Source organism: Sardina pilchardus, chromosome 1, assembly GCF_963854185.1.
Source record: "Sardina pilchardus chromosome 1, fSarPil1.1, whole genome shotgun sequence".
In the NCBI taxonomy this organism is placed as follows: domain Eukaryota; kingdom Metazoa; phylum Chordata; class Actinopteri; order Clupeiformes; family Clupeidae; genus Sardina; species Sardina pilchardus.
This window is the reverse complement of record NC_084994.1, coordinates 15,318,050-15,325,549: the sequence shown is the minus strand read 5'-3', so window position 1 is coordinate 15,325,549 and position 7,500 is coordinate 15,318,050. Positions and strand designations below refer to the sequence as shown.

Sequence of the window (7,500 nt, the reverse complement as noted above, 5' to 3'; positions counted from 1 at the left end):
TGATACCAAAATTATTGTTTCGATACTGATGAAGTCAAGAATGACTTTTTGGATGCTTTTTTACAATTTTAGTTGATTTGGTGTTTAATCACCTTTTATTGAATATTGTGTGATCATTCACACCAGTGGCCAGCCAAGATTCTGCTTGACCCTCCACACACAATCTGCATAATTACTAGTAGCTACAAATGTTTAGTCATTTGTGTAGGCCTACTGATTTAGCTATCTTTAATGTGGTGTGGAGGAGTGCGCATAGGAGGTGTGTAATTGAGTCCCTGTCGCTTTAAGAAATACGTGAGGGCAATTAGGCTTCATTCTCACGGTTTTATTCTTGAGAAAATAAGTTGGATAGCCTATAGTGCATGATGAACTCCGCGCCCTGTGCGTTTATAGGAAAATAATGCACTTATCGAAGTGTAAAGTCCCCTCCGCCTGCGGCGTCGGGTCCTTATTACCACTTCGAACGTGCATTATTTTCCTATAAACGCACGGCGCGTCGTTGATTATCCCTTACATAAAATACATGTTAATAAAACTAACAAGTCGAAGAAAATCTTTCTGGGATCATAAAAGAGATGAGTGTCTTGCAATGCTCCTTTGTGATTTTAGTGAGCACTTAGCTATCTCCAGATGTACAAGTTAGCCAATGTTGCGTAGCTTATTGCTGACATTGAACCCAACAGTAGGCTAAGCCTAAATTACCTAAATATCATAGCATAGGTAGGTGCGCAACAAACTTGAGATGTAAGTGTGCACAAACAAACTTGATATTAGGCTAGTGTGTTGCTGCTATGTAGCCACATCAGCACTTAAACTAGCAGCCATGGTTATGGCATGACCGCTAATGACGTGTGTGATAGCAGAAAAGACGCGCAGGCTAGGGGAGCAGAGCAGGGAGGGACTAGAAGCATGCCTTGTGGACACGCATGTTACTTCAAAAGAACACACGGACATTATTATTAATAATTATTATACATCAGTCCGCGAATCATGTGTGTGCCGAACCGAAGATACTGATCCGAACGGATCACGGATCAATGATGATCCGTTGCACCCCTAGTGTGTGTGTATGGTGCCATGCAGTGTAAGTAAGTGTGTGTGTGTGTGTGGTGCCCTGCAGTGTAAGCCTAGTAATGTTGTGCTCTTTTGTTTCCTTCTGGTTGACACTCCTCCACTGTGAGCAGGCCTCCCATGGTCCTGGAGCACGTGGAGAAGTTAGTGCACTTTACCCCTCTAAGCCCAGGCTTCAAGCTACACTGTGTAAACTACAGAGCAGGCTTAAAGCTACACTGTGTAAACTACAGAGCAGGCTTAAAGCTACACTGTGTACCAGGCTTAAACTGTAGAGCTTAAACTTAAACTTCAGGCTTAAACTATCAGTCTTAAAGCTACACTGTGTACCAGGCTTAAACTGTAGAGCTTAAACTTAAACTTCAGGCTTAAACTATAGAGCAGGCTTAAAGCTACACCGTGCACCAGGCTTAAACTAGAGAGCTTAAACTTAAACTTCAGGCTTAAACTAGAGAGCAGGCTTAAACTATCAGGCTTAAAGCTACACTGTGTAAACTACAGAGCAGGCTTAAAGATACACTGTGTACCAGGCTTAAACTAGAGCTTAAACTTAAACTTCAGGCTTAAAGTATAGAGCAGGCTTAAAGCTACACTGTGTACCAGGCTTAAACTATAGAGCTTAAACTTGAACTGCAGGCTTAAAGCTACACTGTGTACCAGGCTTAAACTAAAGAGCAGGCTTAAACTATCAGGCTTAAAGCTACACTGTGTACCAGGCTTAAACTAAAGAGCAGGCTTAAACTATCAGGCTTAAACTATAGAGCAGGCTTAAACTATCAGGCTTAAAGCTACACTGTGTACCAGGCTTAAACTGTAGAGCTTAAACTTAAACTTCAGGCTTAAACTATAGAGCAGGCTTAAAGCTACACTGTGCACCAGGCTTAAACTAGAGAGCTTAAACTTAAACTTCAGGCTTAAACTATAGAGCAGGCTTAAAGCTACACTGTGTACCAGGCTTAAAATATCAGGCCTATAGCTACACTATGTACCAGGCTTAAAGCTACACGATACAGAAAATATCAGGCTTAAAGCTACACTGCCTGTGGGCACCAGGCTTAAAGTAAAAGTATAGTAAAATTAAAGGCATAAAGTAGCACTAGTTATTTTGCACATATCCCTTCTCAGCTCAGGCTTAAAGCAACACTACGTAGATATTTTACCTCAAAGGTGCAGTCAGCAGTTGCACAGGAAGTCGTGTGTTTGTGTTTGTTTGTATTTATTAGCAGATGCTTTTGTCCAATCAAGTTTCAGATAGATACCAGACCAAATATGCCAGATAGATAGCTCACCCCTCTCTTCAGCATTCCCAGAGATCCCACGCAGGGTTTTGTTTGGGCAGCAACAGACACACACACACACACACACACACACACACACACACACAAAAACACTTGTTTTTCCAGTTTTCGGAGCCTGGACTATCTAGAGAAACTGAATGAGCAGCTAGCAGTGATCGCTGAATGTAGCGCAATGTTATGGGCGTGTACAACCACTGACCACACTAAAAAAATAACTGAAGGGCTGAAATCAACACTTTTCCACAACAATTGCCAAAATAAGTCTCCACACTGGCACTGATGACCATAAACAATGAATATAACAAACTGTTCATGGTCTGACTAACGTTACAATCTGGAGCAGAGGCAGGAAAGGGTAATATTTCTTAGAAATATAGAAAGCTCTATGCAAATTAGATTTGTCTACTGTGACAAACTCTAGAGTTAGTTTTGTAGGCTGCATATCCCCAACTAGTGAAGGGCAGAGCTACACAGGTTCAGGCACATCAGCAACTGCTCAACTAAGTGAATGCCACCACGTGCACAGTTTAGGTGAGCTATAGTTTAAATGGAGAATCATTTGTGCGAGGATATCGGCTGCATAGATTCAATGCCGATACATGAATCTAGCTTAGTCGTATATTTTTGACGTGTAAGACTGAAATACAAGTTGCAAGTAGGCCATGTGAAAGCATTGCAGCAGCTACGCCACTATGATGTAGGGGAAACGGTGTAATATAAGTGCTATCGGTGGGTGGTTAGTTTCTGTGAGTACATATGCCCAGTGTCGGCTCGTTCCCCCATGTCGGTATCGGTATCGAGCCATCCCTAGTGATTTTTATTTATTTATTTATTTATTTTTCTATGTCAAATACACACAGCATGGAGCGAGTTGGGATGTTGAGCCTTGGCTCTCTGGATTGCTGAATTTTCATCTTGGGACGTCCGTTTCTTTCTTCCTTTCTCTCACCCCTGTCTGCAGGAAAGCGAAGATGCTATTGGACGAGATCGTGTCGCGGGGGCGTGGCACCCCTCCCACGGCGTTCCACGAGAACGGCGGCCAGGGCGGCGGCCAGGGCGGGCAGGGCGGCCACATGCAGGAGATGATCATCCCCGCCGGCAAGGCTGGACTCATCATCGGCAAGGGAGGAGAGACCATCAAGCAGCTGCAGGTGTGTGGGTGTGTGTGTGTGTGTGTTAGGGAGGAGAGACCATCAAGCAGGTGTGTGTGTGTGTGTGAGGGAGGAGAGACCATCAAACAGCTGCGTGTGTGTGTGTGTGTGTGAGGAGAGACCATCAAGCAGCTGCAGGTGTGTGGGTGTGTGCGTGTGTGTGTTAGGGAGGAGAGACCATCAAACAGCTGTGTGTGTGTGTGTGTGTGTGAGGGAGGAGAGACCATCAAGCGTATGTGTGTGTGTGTGTGTGAGTCCGGCAAGGCTGGACTCATCATCGGCAAGGGAGGAGAGACCATCAAACAGCTGCAGGTGTGTGTTGGAGAGTAACAAAACCATCAAACCGCTGCAGCTGTGTGTGGGGTAGAGAGTAACAAAACCATCAAACAGCTGCAGCTGTGTGTGGGGTAGAGGGTAACAGAGACCATGACACAAGTGTGTGTGTGTGTGTGTGTGGAGGGGTAGAGTGAGTAACATAGACCATCAAACCGTTTGTGTGTGTGTATGGGAGAGAGCGAATAACAGTGGTGGTAGCGTAGTGGCTAAGTGGGTCTTTGGTCTGAAAAGCTGTGGGTTCAAGTTCCAGCTTCCACCGTGGTGCCCTTGACTCAGTGTTAGATATCTTATAAGTTAATGTAGTTATTGATCTAAGTCACTTCGGATAAAAAGCATCTTCAAAATGAATGTATGTAAATAAGTGTTATGCTTTGCGTCTGTGCGTGTGTGTTGTAGGAGCGTGCCGGTGTGAAGATGATTCTGATCCAGGATGCTTCCCAGGGTCCCAACATGGACAAGCCCCTGCGCATCATCGGAGACCCCTACAAAGTGCAGGTACAGCCATATTCCCAATCGCCCCTCGCCCCTCACCCCTCACCTTTGAGTCCTACGCCACAAGGCCCACTCCGACCTTTAACCTTTGAGTCCTACGCCACAAGGGCCACTCCGACCTTTAACCTTTGAGTCCTACGCCACAAAGGCCACTCCAACCTTTAACCTTTGAGTCCTATGCCACAAGGCCCACTCTAACCTTTAACCTTTACTTTAGCAGAAGTGTCTCCAACTCCTGCTTATGTGTCCTGAGTACATGTGCATGTATTCATTTGCCGGTTAAATTAAGTCACTTTTTTATTCATATAGCACATTTTTTGCAACCCAAAGAGATCCCAAGGCTACTGATTTCATATAGCACGTATTAGTTGTGTGAGTTTTAAATGTCCTCCTGCAGCAAGTATTAGTTGTGTGAGTGTGTTTCAAATGTCCTCCTACAGCAAGTGTTAGTTGTGTGAGTGTGTTTTAAATATCCTCCTGCAGCAAGTATTAGTTGTGTGAGTGTGTGTTTTTAAATGTCCTTCTCTGCAGCAAGTATTAGTTGTGTGAGTGAGTGTTTTAAATGTCCTCCTCTGCAGCAAGTATTAGTTGTGTGAGTGAGAGTTTTAAATGTCCTCCTGCAGCAAGTATTAGTTGTGTGAGTGTTTTAAATGTCCTCCTCTGCAGCAAGCGCGTGAGATGGTGCAGGAGATCCTGAGGGAGAGGGACAACCCCGGCTTTGAGAACCGCGGCGAGTACGGATCCCGCATGGGAGGAGGGCTGGAGGTGAGGGGGAACCCGGAACCCTGAGTCCTGAGAAATGTGAAATATCTGCCTCTGTGTGTGTGTCAATCGCTTAGCCCATGATCAAGATACAGTGCCCTCCAAAAGTATTGGAACACATGCTAAAGTTGACACTATAAAATCATCTTTTGGAAATTGATCTTAATGCCTTAGCTGGTTTGAGCTCAATGAGAATGAAACCAGCTAATTAGCTAACAGCTAATAACTGAAACAAAACCATGCCAACCTCTTGGTATGATGAAGGGTTGTGATGGATGTGGGGTTATTTTAATTCCAAAGGCCAAGGGGGCTTTTATTAGGGTGCATAGTGTCCTGGATCCATGAAATAACTGGCCTTAATAAATAAAAATCTGCCTGCCCTATTGGAATTGAACATAGGCATTCCAATACGTATTACAGGAAAAACATTTATCAATTTACAATATATTATTGATTCACAAAGAAAATTGATGTCCTTAAAGGTTGAATATTTCCTCATTTTTTCATTTAAGGCATTAAGATCAATTTCCAAAAGATTTGATATGGTCAACTTAAGCATGTGTTCCAATACTTTTGGAGGGCACTGTAATTCGCCTACTTCAATTCACAAATGACCACTCATTAAGCAAAGCAGTCTTACAAGTGATGCCTTTCACCAGTATGAGACTCTGGGCCTTTAAAGGTGCACTATGAGATCTTGCATGGTTTTTAGAGCAATTTCATTTTTGTCTCAAATCATAGCCATCACCCTTTGATCAGCTTGCTGCCTGCTCCCTGGATACATTGTGAAAAAATTTGGTCCCTGGAGACAACACAGGGGCTGTAAAACGTCAAACAAGGGCACAGGCTGAATACCAAAACATAACAAACCATATTTCATCCAAACACCAACAAGATGTTTAGGGGAGGGGTTGGGGGTTAGTGAGCATGCACATATGGGTTTGGGGCAGTGAGAACTTGATTTAGTGGCATGCATTGGAAAGTAGTGTTTTGTTTGTTTACGTGGAACGTCAACAGAAGTAACATCATTCAGGTTTGTGTGTAGCCACAGTAGTTTCTTTGTTACATTTAGGTAATCTTACTTTTGTGTGCCTCGGTGGTGTTATTGTCGTCGTTTAGAACTGCCATAGAAATGGCGGCGTGGAAAAGTGGTTGACTCAATGCTCTGCTGTGATTGGACAGATTCCAGTTCCGCGTCACTCAGTGGGTGTCGTGATTGGCCGAAGCGGTGAAATGATCAAGAAGATTCAGAATGACGCTGGAGTCAGGATACAGTTTAAGCCAGGTAAGACTGCTCAATACTGTGCTATTTAACCTTAGCATTATTAAGTTTGCGGCATAATTGGTTGTCTTAATTCCCTTAGACCCTTTCAACAAGAAAAAGGAAAACAAACAGTGAACTTGAACATTCTATTTATATTCTAAGATAACATGAATAAACGGTAACATAATGTTAAAATGTAAGCCTTGCCGCAACAGCATGCCACTGAAGGTGGAACTCTCTTGAAACGGTCCATAGTCAATCAATTGACTATGGACCCCCCGCTGACGACAGCAGCGGTCCCGATAAGATCAACAAGAAACACAAAAACAATGCTTTCTATTTTGTCCCCAAAACTACTACTGCTGCATTAGAAGATAACATGAAATGTTAAAATGGAAACCTTGACACTGATATTGGAACTCTATTGGAATGGTCTATAGTCAATCAATTTATTTATGTATTGCTAGAGAAAAGGGAAACATTGCTTTAACTGAAAATATTTATCTAATTTCCTTCCATCTCCTCCTCCTCCCCCCTTGCAGACGACAGCAGCGGTCCCGATAAGATCGCCCACATCATGGGTCCCCCCGACCGCTGCGAGCACGCCGCCAGCATCATCAACGACCTGCTGCAGAGCATCCGCGCCCGCGAGGAGGGAGGCGGGGTAAGAGAGGGTGGGAGTGAGGAGGGAGACTGGGTAAGAGAATGTCCGTGTGCGTCTCACCTTTTTACACTTACATGTAGACACGAGGAGGGAGGCGGGGTAAGAGAATGTCCGTGTGCGACTCACCTTTTTACACTTACATGTAGACACGAGGAGGGAGGCTGGGTAAGAGAATGTCCGTGTGCGTCTCACCTTTTTACACTTACTTGTTTAAGCATTATCGCACGAGTGGGAGTGGTGTTGTTGGCCAATATCGCCACGGCTGTGGTTCGCCGTAGGCACGAAGCCGAAGGCGCTATTGGCCAACAACACCACGACCACGAGTGCGATAATGCTTTTATACAACAGTTCCATTGCCAACAAAAAAAAAATACCCGAGTGCATTTTTAGGAAGGATAATTATTATTTGCCATTGTTTTATTTAGCCCAGTTCCTCCACTATGCGAAGTAGGCCTAGCTCAG

General features: G+C 44.2%; 1 protein-coding gene across 4 annotated transcripts in view; it reads left to right on the top strand.

Annotated features, from left to right (window-relative positions):
- The window catches only part of LOC134082783 (far upstream element-binding protein 2-like), a 19,349-nt gene that overhangs the window by 5,479 nt on the left and 6,370 nt on the right, over positions 1-7,500 (top strand). Inside the window, exons 6-11 of one of the 4 annotated variants that reach the window (XM_062538775.1) lie at positions 1,185-1,214; positions 3,331-3,520; positions 4,253-4,351; positions 5,015-5,113; positions 6,293-6,395; positions 6,917-7,038. In XM_062538775.1, coding sequence (XP_062394759.1) covers positions 1,185-1,214; positions 3,331-3,520; positions 4,253-4,351; positions 5,015-5,113; positions 6,293-6,395; positions 6,917-7,038 — 643 coding nt within the window. Of the gene's footprint in view, positions 1-1,184; positions 1,215-3,330; positions 3,521-4,252; positions 4,352-5,014; positions 5,114-6,292; positions 6,396-6,916; positions 7,072-7,500 lie in introns of all 4 variants that reach the window. The other 3 variants (XM_062538756.1, XM_062538784.1, XM_062538765.1) reach the window with 3 other exon arrangements.